This window comes from Equus przewalskii, chromosome 16 (assembly GCF_037783145.1).
Source record: "Equus przewalskii isolate Varuska chromosome 16, EquPr2, whole genome shotgun sequence".
NCBI classification, from domain to species: domain Eukaryota; kingdom Metazoa; phylum Chordata; class Mammalia; order Perissodactyla; family Equidae; genus Equus; species Equus przewalskii.
In genome coordinates, this window is record NC_091846.1 from 19,508,557 (window position 1) to 19,522,181 (window position 13,625).

At 46.5% G+C, this 13,625-nt stretch overlaps 1 protein-coding gene across 1 annotated transcript in view; it reads left to right on the top strand.

The window, feature by feature from the left end:
• DHRS12 (dehydrogenase/reductase 12) overlaps window positions 1–13,625 on the top strand; it is a 29,066-nt gene that overhangs the window by 12,064 nt on the left and 3,377 nt on the right. Inside the window, 2 exon segments of the mRNA XM_070579459.1 lie at window positions 13,324–13,409; window positions 13,441–13,446. Of these exon segments, the coding sequence (XP_070435560.1) occupies window positions 13,324–13,409; window positions 13,441–13,446 (92 nt within the window).

The following is a 13,625-nucleotide window of genomic DNA, read 5'->3' on the forward strand; positions in this document are numbered from 1 at the left end:
GCACCTGTGGGACTGCGCAGGATGAAGCCAGCTTGGCTGCTTTCCCACCCACCTATCCACCATCCTGCAAAATTCTCGTGGGGGTTTGCTGCGTGCTGGGCCCTCGTGAGTGTTGTATATATGTCACTTAACCCTCATGACCCTATGATGGAGGTGTTCCTACCTGTTCATTACAGATGAGAAAAGTAGAATTGGGAGAGCTTGTATCACTTGCCCAAGGTCAAGTGGAGGGGCCAGAATTTGAACTCAAGTCTGCCTTCCTCCACAGCCCAAGTTCGTAACCAGGATGCAATTCTGCCATTGCTTCCTCAAACTCATCATTGTATCATCGTGAAATAAGTGCTAAGGGAGCACTGGGAGGGGAGTGACCATACATGCCAGAGGAGGATGGGCTGGAGGTGCTACTTAGAGGGCCATCTGGGACTCGTTGCGAGAACTGAGAATGTGGACAGATGTGATAGCCTCTGGGGGGACTGACTCTTTGATTACATGGCTGGTTATGTTGTACTTCTGTATGCATCTAGTCTGCTCCTAAGGACCTTGATATGCCTTCATTTTCATTTCCTATTTGTGTTGGAAACATTTTATTGATCTTCCCAACCTCTCTGAGAAGCATAATAACTCTCATGCTTTGATATTTATTCATCCTCTCTGGAGTGAGAGACACAGCACAATATACAAAGAAGCATGTCGGTGACGGAGGGGGCAGCTTAATGTGTCTCTGCTTCACAGATGAGGAGACACAGAGAGGTTAAAATATTGTCATTCTTAAGCAGGTCTAGAGCCAAATGAACAACCCAGACCTCTGTCTGAGTCCTAGGAAATTGCTGGCTGCCGTTCTAATATGAAACACGTTTTCCTGGCCCGATTATGTAATGTGGGATAGGTTGTTTTCTGTTTTCTAAGATTCAGTTGAGTCTTTAGAAACATTTCCAATAATTCCCAACCAAACCTCAGTAGGTTCCAGACACTCAGAGGACGGGACAGACACCAGTATTTGCAGAATTTATCACCAGATCCTAGGGGTTTGGAAGCTGGAGATTAGTTAAATGTGAGATATCGTCAGAGCCCATGCCTGCACATGGCTGTTTGTGGAGATATCATAGTATATGAATTAGATGAAGTTTGGAAATAATTCTTAACATTCTGTGGGGGTGGGTGGAGCGCGGAGAGATTCTGGTATCTCAGGAGACAGATTCTGTTTGGTGCTGTTCTCGCCGCGCCTTTTGGGTCTTCTCAAATCATATACATTTTGCCTGTTAGCATTCAGTGGCATTGAGAGTCCGCGAGGAGTGAAGACAGATGGGAGGGGAGGAGAGGTTGTGCTAAGTGCTCTGCTGGCAGCCTGCCACAGCCTGAGCGCTCGCGGATTAAAACTCTCACCCACATCTTAGCCTTGCTCACGCCACAGGACGCAAGACGCAGACACTGATTCCACCTCCTCCAGGACAGCTGCGTCATCAATTAATAGACTGTAATAAACAAGCAGTGGTGCCTCAGCTCTTTGGCAGAAGGTGGGGGAGTTCAGTTTAGGTCATTTTGGAAGGACACATATTAGTATACAGTAAATGTTCTGTCACTTGACATTCTGTTATTTGGAGCTCTACTCACTGGCATATCCCCACAGCCAATGACAAGTCCTGTATAAAGCAGGGACCCAAGGTCCAGAAATATTTTAATAATAATAATGATCATAATAATAATAATAGCACATGCTGAGCACTTCCCATGTGCCAGGGGCTGCACCAAGTGTTTTTTCTGGGATTATCTTATTCAATCCTCATAACTTGACAAATTTCACAGACAAGGAGACTGAGGGTCAGAAGTAGTCTGAAACTAGAGTCTGTGACTCGCCTTCCTAGACAAAGGACAACGAAATCATAGCTGGTGCATTTCCAGGATAGGGTTGTATCTGACAGCTGTGGCTATATAACAAAACTCCAAAATCTCAGAGGCATACAATGCTGAACATGTATTTTTTGCTGGTTCTTATGCAAGTCCGCTGGGTGGCTATTCTCAGCTGAGCTCAGAGGGGTGTCTCTAAGCAACAAGTTGGATGTGGATCGTGTTTTGCATTTTCGCATCCTCCTTCAACTGTTAGGTTGGCCAGAGTATGCTCCAATGGCAATGGCAGAAGCCCAAGTGTGCAAGCACATTTCCCACCCCAGCTTGATTCACGTCTGCTAACATGCAATTGACCAATGCAAGTCATTTCAAAGAGCCCCAAATCAAGAATGAGGGAAGCATACTCTGCCCATGGAGGTGGGGAAGAGGGGGTGGATATTGTTGAATGATAATCTCCCACAAGGTCAATTTTATTATATTCTAATTCTTTGGAAAAGGGTCATCTGAGTTTGATGTGATAGTTATTTATTATCCAAAATATTTAATACACAAAATGCCTTCTTTATTCAATAAACATTTATAGAGGGCCTACTATACACCAGACACTGTGGTCAGTGATGAGGATTCAGAGATTAAAGGGACTCCTGGCCTAGTGGGGGACTTAGACACATAAACAACTTCAGTAACCATATGGTAAGTCCTCTTGTCATCCAGGAGGGAGCTAGGGTACGAAGCCTTAGAGGAACAGTGCTTCCAGGGTAGAATGTTTCCTTACACACTATGTTTGGTGCCAGGCATTCTGACTTGTCAATCACCTATACCCTGAGCTTTACCCACACACCATTTTGCTCCTAAGACCTCCATCCAGTGCATAAACCTTCAAGATTCCCAGAGAGACACAGTATCTAGGAAATATAAGTACTGTAGAAATGACAGCTAATACTGTTTTAACATCCAAATCCATTAACCTGGAATTGAAGTCCTTTATTATTATACCCCAGCCACCTACTTGTCCAAACTGCTTCCCATCATTTCCCTACGTGGTTCCTCTGCCTGTGAGCCCGTTAGTTTTGGAACATGCCCCTAGCAGTTTGGAACATACCTCCAGGCTTTTGTCCCGGCTGCTCCTCTGCCTGGAATGCCCCCACTTTCACTTCTCCTCTGTGACTCAGCTGGGCACACCCCAGCCTGGAGCTTGATCGCTGCTCCTCCTCTTGGCTCTGTGTGTCTAAGCACAATAGAAATCACCTGTTGATCAATGGGTTTCTTGCATAGAGCATGGATCCCTGAGGGAAGACCTGCCTGACCCTTAGGAGGAGCTCATCCTCTTTGGCTGAACTGAGCTGACCTTCTGGGTCTACTGACTGGGTCCACGGCCTGGGTCCAGTTCCTCCAGCTCTATGACTATGTGCAAATTGCTTAAACCTCCCCAAGCCTCATGTTCCCATTTTGTAAAATGAGGATAAATGATGCTTTTATAGGCTAGAGGTGAAGATTAAAGAAAGAGTTGTAAGTTATTTACTCAAGAGAAAGAACTTGTGTTCACACAAAAACACACACACACAAATGTTTACAGCAGCTTGTTTTATTCATAATCGCCCCAAACTGGAAACAACCCCGATGTTTTTCAACTGGTGAATAAACTATGGTTAAAGTATGGTACTTCCAAACAACAGGATGCTATTCAGCAATAAAAAGGAATAAAATATTGATGTTTGCAACAACGTGGATGACTCTTGAATGCATTGGCAAAAGTCAAGCCAGACTCAAAAGGAGACATACTGTATGATTCTATATATATAACATTCTGGAAAAGGCGAACCTATAGGGCCTGAGAACAGATCAGTGGCTGCTGGGGGCGAGGGGTGAGAGGAGGGTGTGACCACAAGGGAATAGGTGACTGTGAGGGAATATTTGGGGTGATGTAACTCTTCTGAATCGCACTACAACGTAATGCACAGTTCCCGAACCCTATGCATTTGTCAAAACTCATAGAGCTGTACAGACACACACACACACACACACACACACACACACACACACACAGAATTTTACTGTAAGTAGAGAGATATATATTTAAGAAAAAGAAAAAAAGGAAAGCATTGTAGCTCTCAGCACGATGCTTGGCATGTGGTGAGTCCATGTCTTAGTAAACAGGTTATTGATAACGACTGTTTCTAGGTGCCCTCCCTCTGTAATCAATGAGCTCCTAGAAGGGACACTGTGTCCTCTTCAGTTCTGAGCACAGGTCACCCTGCCTGATAATCATAGGTGCTCAAAAGTACCCATTGGAGAGGAATAAATGCAGAGATCCCCTCCATGCTGTGCGGTGCAGGGGCTGGGGAAAGGCCCTTCCATATTCCAAGGATAGTGGAGAGTACAAAGGCTGTGGGAGGAGAGAACAGCAGCCTTTCAGTACAGGAGAGCCTCTTGGGGTGAGGAAAGGTGGCCCCATGAGAGATCCTTGACCTGAGTGAGGTTTCACATTTCTTGAAAGCCCATCTAGTTCTGGGCAAAGCTGGGAAGCAGGCAGTAGTTGCAAAAGAAAAGATGAACAGCCAATCCCAGTGCATCATGGGTGTTCCCATTGTTCCTCCATCCCTATCATTTTCTAGAATTTTCTCTGTACCACCTATCCCCTAAGAATCCACTGAGAGGAAAGGAGAGAGGAAGATAGAAAGGAGAGAGAGAGAGAAGGAGAGGGCTGCCATCTAGCCGTATCAGTGGTCTCTCTTAGGTTTCCTTCTCTCATTTTGGAATCTGGCCCCCAAGGTGCCCAGTCCCCTCTGATCTCTTCAAACAAGTGAATTAGTGGATGTTGGAGTGTCATCAGGGCCCCAGCAAGGCCAGCGTGGCTTCAGCAGCATTCTACATTCTGGACCACTCCCACTTCCCTTCCTCATCCTCCCCTCTCCCCTCCCTCCGAATATTGGTCTCTTTTCTCTCATTCTTTTGGGGCCCACTCCTTTCTGGGTCCTAGATCACAGCTAAGTGACTCAAGGAATCTATGCTCATTTTAGCAGGTGCCGTCTTAGGACTTTATGGTGGGGAGCGGGATAGGAGAGGAGGTTATTTATTCAAGAGCATTTATTTTTCTAATCATAAAACAAATGAATATTCATCTAGAAAATAAGGAAGTAAAAATATAGAAGAGAAATGAAAACTCGCCTGTAATTCCATCGTTAAAGTATAGCCCACTATTAACATTTTTGGTCTGTTTTCTCTAAGACTTCTTCTATGCATGTCCCCTACTCCCAATTGGAACCACACTGTATATATCATTCTGAGTCTTGTGTTTTTCCATTTAGCATTATAAATGTTTTCTCATGGCCTTAAGTATCCTTTAAAATGTTATTTCTGTTAATAATATAGTCTATTGAATGAATGTTCCATAATTTATTTAATTAATCTCCTATTGTGGGATATTTAGCTTGTTTCCAATTTCCCACTATTGAAAATGACTCCACAATGAACACTTTTGTACATACATTTTTGTGTACATCTTTGGCTATTCCCTTAGCGTGGATTCCTAGTAGTGAAATTACAGGGACCTAGTATGTGAGCATTTTCAAGACCCTTGATGGACATTAACCAAATTGCCCTCCAGAAAAAATTTAGCAATTTATATTCCCACCAGCATTCAAAGTGCCCTTTTCTCCTCTTCCTAACAAATTCTGGGTCCTGTTGTTCTCAAAAGAATGATCTTTGCAAAACTGACAGATGAAACATTGCATCCTATTTTTTTGTGTGTTTCTTTGGTTACTAGCGATGGTGAGGGGCCAGCCCAGTGGCGCAGCGGTTAAGTTCGCACGTTCTGCTTCTCGGTGGCCCGGGGTTCGCCGATTCGGATCCCGGGTGTGGACATGGCACCACTTGGCATGCCATGCTGTGGTAGGCATCCCACATATAAAGTAGAGGAAGATGGGCACGGATGTTAGCTCAAGGCCAGTCTTCCTCAGCAAAAAGAGGAGGACTGGCAGTAGTTAGCTCAGGGCTAATCTTCCTCAAAACAAAAACAAAAACAAAAAAAACTAGTGATGGTGAACTTGGTGGTGGTGGTTGTTTATGGCCATTTGTATTTCTTTTGTAAATTGCCTGTTCATGTCCTTTGCCCATTTTTCTGTTGTGATCATCATCTTTTAAAGTGTTGATTTATAAACTTTCTTTGGCACATTTATCACAAGTGCCTTCTCCCTGCAGTTTAGCAAATTACTTTTAAATTTTATTTTTGGTTTGCCTCACAGAAGTTTAAATTTTTTATGTAGTCAGGCTGTATATTTATCATTAAGATTGAGTTATCCATTTGTATGGCATAAAAAAAAATCCCTGGGTACTCTAAATACCTACTTGGTTTTTTTCTCCCCTATTTTCTTATAACATTTTCTCTTATTTAGCCTTTTAATCCATCTGAAAGTTATTTTGGTATACGTAAAGAGCCTCTCTTTCTTTCTCTCTTTCTCTCCCTCTTTCTCTCTCTCTCCTTATATTTTTTAATAAACAGTGTCATAGCTGCTTATTTATTGCATAATCTTTTGAGCTGTGGTGCCATCTTTATCATATACCAAATTCTCATTAAGTTTCTTCTCTGAGCTCTAGTCTGTTCTGCTGATCTATTAATTATTATGTCAGAACCAGACTATTCTAATTATTCACAGTACATTTTAATATCTTCTAGGGCAAGTCCCAGCTCATTACGGATCTCATTCTTAACCCATTTTAACCCAGAGGATTGATAGTTTGTGGGGCAGAAGGGCAGATTTCGGGCAACAGGGGAGACTGGTGGGGTCTTGAGCTCCTGAAACCACCAGTAGGAGCCCCTCTCCACCCGTAGAAGACTTTGGAGCCCTGGAGGAGGCTCATGGTCTAAAACTGCACTGGGGAGCTCTGTACGGCCCTCCTAAGGAGAGAGAATGAATAAACCCAAAAGTCAGAGATCATGTGCTCCTTGGCTTTTCGTTTTCTGCCAGTCATCAAGGCTGCTTTGGATGAGGCACAAAAACTTCCCAGAATTGAGTCCCCTTGGCCACGATGCCCTGCCCACCATTCTCGGGTGGGGGTGGGTTCTGAGCTGCTGCAGCACCCAGCTCTCTCTGGGCTCTGTGGGGACCGCTTCTCCTGGTCTCCTGGCCAAAGGAGCACTGGCCTCAATTCAAGAAGTCCGTGAGGGGCCTGGAACTCATTCTGGCCTGTGGGCCCAGAACCTTATCTGATCATCTGGCTGGGATTCGGTGGGTGTTCTTAAAGGAGTGCTGTTCACAGCAGCTCTCCCAGACACTCATTTGGGGAATTTTAAAAACAAAATCCCAATTAAGCACCTTTGTGCTTTTAATGAGTGAGGGCCCAGTGCCCACAATTGGGTTCTCCCTGCTGTAAAGCAGGCTCTTTCATTGTATCCCAAGTGTCCTCCGCAAGAGTGTCCCTCGGATGTCACAGCAGGGAGGAAATGCAGACATCTTGCACCAGAAACACTGGTTTCGCTGCAGCACCCTGAGGCATAGACCTTGGATGCCTGAGGAAGACAAGGAAGTGACAGCATTGTCACCCATGAGTGAGTGACGTGGAAGCTCAGGCAGGTGACCAGGGCTCTCCCCTCTCCTCTCAGGTGATCCTTCCCATTAGCGTTCACATATGTCCATTCTCATGTTTACTAGAGACAAGAACAAACACTTTGCAAGACTCCACCTTGGGGTGACCAACCATCTGGGTTTTCCTGGGACTAAGAGGGTACCTAGGACACAGGACTTTTAGTGCTGAAACCAGGAGAATCCTGGACAAGCTGGGACAAGTCGGTCCCCCTACTCCACACTCTACTCCTTCTTCCTCCTCTCCTCACAGCGAAACTCTGTCTTCATTTCCTCACTTCCCATGCACTTGGCAACACACTCCATTCTGGTTTTCTCCCCAACCACTGGTGACTTTCTAGCTGAGGTCACCTGTGACCCTCCTATTGCCAAACCGAGAGGACGTGCCTCCATTCTCGTCTTACACGATCCCTCAGCAGCACTTGACGCGGTTGTCCACGTTCACCTGGGACCCTCTCTGTGTGGGCCCTGTGATTCCATCCTCTAAGTCATAGCCTCTCCTGTCTCCGCTCCTTTCTCCTCAAGCTCCTTAGCCAAATGCGGTTTCTCTGCGTGACCTTTAAATGTTGGAGTCCATCCCAGCCCAATCCTGGCCCTCCCCTCTCCTCCCTCTGCACTCTCTCTATAATGATCTCATCCCTGTCCACAGCCCCAAATGCCACCTTGTGCCCTGGCTCCCAAGGGTCTCCATCCAGCCCAGATCTCTCTTCTGAGCTCCAAGTCCATATCTCGAATACCTCAAACTCAACATGTCCAAAATTAAGACCCTGACCTTCCCTCACCAGTCTACTCCTCCTCTAATTGTCCCCGCCTCAGTAGATGGCATGACCGTCCACCCACTTGTTCACTTCCCCTTCCTTACCTCCTGCATCCAATCGATTATCGTGCCTTTGAGTCGGCCTCCATATCATGCCTCCGGTTTGTCTGCTTCTCTTCATCTCCATGGTACCACTCTGCCCAAGCCGCCTCGGGTACTGTAATATAGTGTGGTAATGCTAGGCTCTTGGTGCCCACTCGTGCCCCACCCCCACATCGTTGGCTTCCTCCCTAAAGCTGACAGAGTGATCCTTAAAAATTACACATCTGTTTCATTCTGTTTCAGATCACATCTTGGTGTCATAAAAGCTCAGTATCATTGGCATTGGCCTTCGAGGCTCCAGCCTCAGCTTGCCCTACTCTCCAGCTCGCTCACTCAGCTTCAGCCACCCTTGGTTGAGCCCTCCAACCCCAGGGCTCTTTGCACAGGCTGTGCTGCATGCCTGGAACAATCTCCTTTCCATCCCCAGCCCTCTCCCAATGCTCTGCCAGCTTATTCCTGCCTCTCCTCTAAATCTTAGCTCCGATGTCACCTCATTGCTAATGCAGCCCTGACGCCATCCCCACCCACCCCCATGTACTCATAACAGTCTACACTCTTCCATCATAGCAGTTACCTGAACCGTGAGTGTAAGTTAATTGCATAATAATCTGCTTAATGCTTATTAATGCCTGGGAAATACCATGAGGGCAGGGAGCCCTCACAGTCTCCCTAGTGCTTAGCACCGGGGCTGATGTTTAGCAGGCCCTTGATAAATACTTGCTGAGTGACTGGAGCTGGATAAAGGAGGATGAGTTGAGGTTGAGCACAAAGGGCAAGATCTGATGCACCCTGACCACTGTACACATGGAGAAGTACCACATAGTATTCACCAGGGCTGCTCGTCTGTACCTTTAAAATCTACACCAGTAACTTCCCAGGGGTGGAGGGACATTATTTTCTCCAGCAGATAGTACACTTGGTGGGAGCACATACCCACTGGCTAGTGGCTTTAATTCAAGCTGGCTTTGAAGGTTTCTTAATAGAAACTTCTATCAGTTTTTCTTATGTGAAAAGTAAAAATTGCAATGTATTTTTCTCATCAAATAATAATTAACTTTAATGCTATTAAAATATATCATTCCCCAGATACCGTACGATTTCAGGAGCACTGCGAATTTAATATTTGGGTGGAAACGTGGTTTTAGTAATGCTTTAAGAGTACTCTCCATCTCTCCTTCAGCCTTACCTAGGCTTGACACCGTTTCACATCCCTCCCTAATTAGCTTATATAGAGAGATTTGCTTCAAGTCATGTACTCATGTAATAAAGGTCCTTGTTGCCATATTTAGAAAACTATGTCCAACATAAATTCCACTCTCAAATCTCTTTCTCGTAATGAACCTCCATCGACATAATGAGTTCCTTGGAAGGAAGGCATTGTGTAAATTAAAAACACTAATGAGTCATAATGATAATGAATGATTTTCCTGATTCCTGCGAGCAGGACTAACCTTCGGCACATTTTCCAGTAGCTGTACCTTCCCTTCACCCAGGACTGCCGTCCCCTGGGAGCCCGTACTCTAAAATATCTTCTCCTTTTTTTTCTTCTTATCAAAACTCTGAATCCCCTAAATGTTCCTGACGGTAGCTGGTCAGTCTTGGAAGAAGGGAGGTTACCGAACTGGCTCACACTAAAATATGAATGACCCAAGGACCTGTCGGCCGTTTCCAATGACGCTCTGCCTGTCCCTTCTCAGGGATAATCTCATTCTAAAAGGAGCTGATTAGCGCAGAAGAACTGGGGGACTGCGTAGCTAAGATGAGCCGAGGGTCTTGGGGTTGTCTGGCTACAAGTAACAGGAACCCACTCAAGCCAACTAGACAAAAATAATTTCTTGGTGAGATGCAAGGGCAGCCCTCACAGAACTCAGTGGGGACGCACAGCTGGGCTGTGGGCAGGTCGGGAACAGGACAGGATTGCTGTGAGGAACTGGGGTAAACTTCTGTCTCTCTGGGACTGTTCTTCGCAGACGCTCATCACAACTGCTTCGCTCTCTCCCCCTCTGCAGACAGACTGTCTCTGCTCTTCTGGGCACATGGGCCACATATGGCACTGCTGAATCAAAGCAAAAATAATTGGGACAAAAATAATTGTCCCTCTACCTGCCCTCAGTTGCAGGGTCCCATTTCCATACTCTTGGGAGAGAGCTCAAGGCCACGGGGGACAAACACAGTGCCTGGCCCAGGGTAACGGCTCAGTTATGTGTTTGTTGTTGTTATAAACAGAGTGAGGAGCCCACCCCAAAGGGGAGCAGTGTTGGCACATCTCCAAGAGAAGTCTACCACACCTGGCCAAGGAGTTTCTTGCTTAATTCGGTTGGGAACCTGGAATGTTGAAGGGTTTGGGGGTAGGAGAGTGACACTGGCTCACTCATTAACAGCAGGCCCTGGTGGGATCTGTATGAGCTGGGCAAGGAGCTCCTGGAACCAAGTTCCTGCTAAGGGAACAGTGACTTGCAAACAATGGGATTCATTCCTGCTCCGTTGGCAGTAGTGTCGGCTGGGACTTGGTGTGATTTAATGACTCAAGAAAGGGAAATTTGCCATCTGTTTTCCACTTTGTATGAACTTGCTGGGAAGTTGGGTAAGTCACTGAAGCTCTTTGGGATCCTCTTGATTCCAACTCTTTTAATAAAAAATGTATATATACACACACACATATACACACACATTAGTTATATATTTGTTATTTTTTAGCAGATTTTTATTGTGTTACTCTTTGCTGGGCTGAATAACACTGAGGGGACATGGCAAGGGCCTCAGAAAGCCAGCGGGGAGGTTGGAGGATTATAAATCGCCTGTGGCCTGAAAAAGATGCTTCATCTCCCTCTCAGGGAGGAGAAATGCTTGCTGCGTGTGAAGAGTTACGTATGCTCTTTGGAATGATACGGCTGGTGGCCTAGGAGGCAAAAAGCCTACAGAAGCACGTGACGTCTCGGAGCTGCTCCTTCAGGAGGTGGCGGGAATGGGAGAAGGGTGGGGAAGGGCCCATTTTGTGGACGTGGGTTGAGGGAGATTTTAAAATGATAGAAAAGGCCCTGGAAGGCTTGTTGCCCAAAACTGTGTTTTTTCTCCAGAAGTTTTTAAAAAGCACATACCACCTGGCTGTGCCCTCGGGAAGCGTATTCGGCAGGGGTGAGTGGCCCTGCTAATCCTCCTGCAGGTGAGTCTGTTAACATCTAAATCAATACAGGTGTGTTCTCACAGAAGCTGAAGTGGAAAACAAAATACACAACCATCCCCCGGGTAGGGAGGAGAGGCTCACCCCAGGTCTCATCCATCTGCGGGGAGAGGAGAGAGGGTGCCCCCCCACAGCTCGGGCCAGAGGGCGAGCAAGCCGAGCCCTCAGCCTTCCTGGGCTCCGGGGCGGGTGACCCCGAGGGAAGCAGCAGCCTTTCCAAGGAGGGGGCTGCAGGCCTGCCGCGTGGAGCCCGCGCCCGGCTTCATTTCCTTTACTCAGAGGAGCCGTCTGTAACAATCCGTCTCGGCTGCTGATAGGGCAGACAGCTTTTGGCAGGATTCCTTTCTACTTCTTGCAAATGAAATCACAGAGAAAGCCACCAGCAGTGAATACAAAGAAAGTGTTCAAGGCCACTGGATGGAAGGGAACAGCTGTTAAACATCCACAAATACTAACAAGGCAAATTGTTAGCGGACAAACTGGAGAGACATGTCCCTCCAAAGACAGATTGCCGTCTGGGATGAAAGTCACAACTCTGAATTACTATTATTACTAATTACTGAATAATAATAATAATAATACAGAAATAAAATGACAACAAGCAACGTGCACAGAGAGCTTTCCAGCCCACACACATTTTTATTTCACCACAAAAGCCTCTGATCCTGGGAGCGGGCTGGCAGGCTATTATCTCCCTTTCACGAGTAAAGAAACTAAGTCTGAAATTGCCACGTCCACTGGCCCAAGGTCACACTGCTGTAGGTGCCAGAGCCAGGGCTCAAATTCAGACCCCCGCCCCCCCCAGTGCCCCATCTGTGACGCCAGGCTGCTCCTGTGAGCTTGGGTGCCGGGCACGGAGCGGTGGGTGGAGTTGTTCAAGCAGAAGGTCCAAGGAGTGGTCCAGAAAAAAGCCCAGGGCCTGCCACTGGCAACCTCTTGTTTCCCACCTCACGTTGTGGTAAGGGGTTTTAATTTACCGCCCCCCTCCCCTTAAAACAAGGTACTGTACGTTCATTGTTTCAAAAAACACAGATAGGCATAATAACGTGGCAATAATAATTGTACCACTCAGAAATAAGCATTTTTAACACTTTAGGCCACCAAATTTTATTCTTGCGGGTATTTTCTCTGTTTCGCCACATCTTTCCTCACCAGAATGGAATTGTGTTGTTCCTGTCGTTTTGTAACTTCTCATTCCATATATTGTGAATATCTTTCCATGTCCAATGCACTTCAACAGCATTTTTCTCATTTTGTTAAAAATATTATACATATATGTTTTATGGTTGCAGAAATCATCATAAAATTATATGCTCATTGTAAAAAGACTCCAGTTCAAACAGTACAGAAATGCAGAGCAAAGGAAGCCAATGTTTTACTTAATCCCACCCTTGGGACACAACAGTGTTGCTAACTTTCATATTTCCTGTTCATATTTTTCTATGCACGGACTAGACATAATGAACATATGTGTATATATACATTTTTTCCCCCACAAAGTGGGCTCCTAGGCTGTTCTGCAGTTTGAGTTTCTCTCCCTGTGGGGTGGACATCTTTTCCTCTCAGTCAGTGCATGAGGTTCTGAGGCATCTTTGTTCCAGTCCTGGGGAGAGGAAAACCGATGAGATGGAGGAAGGAACAGCGGGGCAAGCAATGGCAACACAGAGCCAGTCACAGCCTGTGGACTAAAAGCCTCAGAGAGGAGGGACACTGCAGCTCAGGTAGCCGCTTGCCTCATCCGGGGGGTGCGGGTAACCGGGTCCCACCTCACCACCCCTCCTCAGGGTCACCGACACGAGGGGTCCTGCAGCACCAGGGAGCTCCCCCACCCTCACGGAGGTTCTGTGCCTCTTCAGGTGGGCACATTCTCACGACTGCCCTGAGCCCTGCATTGGAGAAAGGACACGACCCCAAAGTGGTGGGTTGACCTTTTGGGATGTTTGTAAGTAAATGACTTTGTTCCCGATGGGAAGTTGGTGGTCCTACCTATGCTGCTTCCACTGTCCTAAGGGGGCCATTCTGTCCACATCAACAGGGAAAACCAAATTCTGTCCCACGGGCCTTGGTTTAAGAACCTGGCAGCAGTGCGCCAGCCTGCACAGCATCCAGCTAGGTGTAGAGAGGATCTGACGCAGGCTGGGAGGGGTCCAGGTCGAGA